The sequence below is a fragment of the Priapulus caudatus genome, unplaced genomic scaffold (assembly GCF_000485595.1).
Source record: "Priapulus caudatus unplaced genomic scaffold, Priapulus_caudatus-5.0.1 Scaffold743, whole genome shotgun sequence".
In the NCBI taxonomy this organism is placed as follows: domain Eukaryota; kingdom Metazoa; phylum Priapulida; class Priapulimorpha; order Priapulimorphida; family Priapulidae; genus Priapulus; species Priapulus caudatus.
The window spans coordinates 49,463-51,718 of record NW_014577804.1 but is presented as its reverse complement, the minus strand read 5'-3'; the positions used below and the strand labels follow the sequence as shown (position 1 = coordinate 51,718).

At 43.9% G+C, this 2,256-nt stretch overlaps 1 protein-coding gene across 1 annotated transcript in view; it reads right to left on the bottom strand.

Moving 5' to 3' along the window:
* Positions 1–1,948, bottom strand: part of LOC106813238 (WSC domain-containing protein 2-like) — an 8,860-nt gene extending 6,912 nt beyond the window's left edge. The window contains exons 1-2 of the mRNA XM_014817327.1: positions 1,930–1,948; positions 1,495–1,625 (exon numbers count right to left, since the gene is read on the bottom strand). Coding sequence (XP_014672813.1) covers positions 1,495–1,625; positions 1,930–1,939 — 141 coding nt within the window. The 5' untranslated portion in view covers positions 1,940–1,948. The remainder of the gene's footprint in view (positions 1–1,494; positions 1,626–1,929) is intronic.
* Between the last annotated feature and the right edge of the window lie 308 nt (positions 1,949–2,256).

The window sequence follows — 2,256 nt, the reverse complement described above, 5'->3', positions numbered from 1 at the left end:
ACCCAGCCGGACCAAGGTCCGACAGCGCTAGCCGTTGCAACACGCGTTCGGATCAACGATGGAAAAACACGCATTTTTAATACAGTGGAGTTCTGAGACGACAGCATTTCTCAACGCTCGCCGTTCTTTCAAGTAAACGCGAACGTGTACTCACCCCCTTCCTCGCCACCACTTCTCCCTTCTCCCCCAGCTTCTCTCCTCCCATTCTCCACCTCGATTACATCTGATTTGGTTATAGACACAAACCCACGTGATACAATATGCAAATTCATTCCTGTCACGGCCTGAATATAGACAAACCCTACATCGCCACGGGCGTGGAGGGAGGTCACCGTGATAACGTTTGGCCGAAATGACGTTTCAAAAACGTTAACCGTAACGGTAACGCCTCACTCCAACGAGCCAACACTAAAAATACAACACTAATATATATGTGACGCCGCGCTATATATAGGCATTGTGACGCACAAAAATTAATCGTATGTGTGGGGACATGAATATCATGATGGCAAAAACCCTAACCCTAACCGCTAATCCTAACCCTAACCCTAACGAGCCTAACCCTAATCACCTAACCCCTAACCCTAAACCCTAAATCGCTAACGCCTAACCCTAGACGGCCTAACCTTAACCCTCACACCTACCCTAACCCTAAAGATCGCTAAACACTATCCCAACACTCGAGTGCTGCCACGTTGCGGTCGTACAAGCTCCCTCCCGCCCGTGGGGATAGCGCATTAACCGTGATTGCGCACAGTATCACGAGGCGGACACTACTGCCGGCATTTAACAGTGTTGCACTAGTTAACCACTGCGGAACACAAGGCTGTTCGTGGAAGTAGAATCCATCGCTGCAAGTTGTTATCTGTTGCACAGAACAGAATTTTAACTTGGTATACCCGTCATTAATGAATTTCACCACGCATCTAGGCAACCGTGAAACCTCATTAGCCTAGAACATATGATCACACGCACACACTAGTAATCGCTGGGGATGGCATTCCCCCAGTCTGTTATAATACGACTATAAATTCTAGACAGCTTTTAAAGGAATAAGTAAAACTTTTAAAATGATGTATAATTGTAATTAGGGGCGATATTACACGGTATACGCGTGAGTAGCATAACGGCGATCTGTCTCATGCGTACCTGTAAAAATAATTCACTCTTCCACAATACAGATTATCATATCTATACATCTACGCTTTATTATCATAGAGCACGCGACTCTGACAGGCGCCATAACGTCGACACACCCTCGTTTTCTTAACACTACACACAATTCTAGATACACTCCTGTACAAAAAACACCCACCCCGACTTCCGGGATGCTTACCAACATGTTAGTCCGCCATAATCAGGACAATCCCGAATCACCATCGCATACACGAGATTACAGTCACGCTCACTCTGACTAAAGTGTCGCAAGACGCTTCGCGATATGCACTAGCCGGCATTTACAATATCATTTCCGTGAGAAAGACCCATGAATATGTAGCCACGGTCGATGCAGTGAGCGGCGCAGACGGTCGGGGTCAGGGTGCCGTGCATTCTAATCAATGTCTCAATATCCGTACCATTTATATCGTTAAAGCATCCAATGTAATGACGTTTCACGGCCTCTCCTGAAATGGAGGAAGAAGAACGCGCTAACTAAAAAATAACAAGATAAAAAATCAAACGTTTAAACGTACGAATGAATAAATTATGAATGAATGAAAAAATGAGTGAATGTATAAATAAGAAAACAAAAAAAACAAATGACATAATCTGTCTATGAATCTATGTATGAATGTAGTAAAAATACTGGCAATAATACTCACGGTTTACACACATACATAATTTGCATGCTTCATTTCTATGCCTCTATTCACCTCTATGCTCAATCCGCCTACACACTGAAACACGCGACGTTACAAACGTACTCACCTAGATACATGTTCCATGCTATCGCTGCTAAAACAACAGCAAAGTAATCACAACCGACTTGGTTCGCATTTTGCAAGGTAGTTGTGTAGAGCGGTGTTTGCGTTATCCTTGCGCCTTGTCTGTGCGAGTCAGGGGGGGGGGGTGTGTTGGAGTTATCTGTATCAAGAGCAGATAAAGAAGGTATAGAGCAGATAAAGAGCAGATATATAGCAGATAAAGAGCAGATAAAGAAGAGAAGATAAGATTTATTCTGACGATCCTTTGCAGTATTATTGATTAGCTGTCTTACCTTGTTCATATAAAACAAACCGCATGTCCCCTACGATG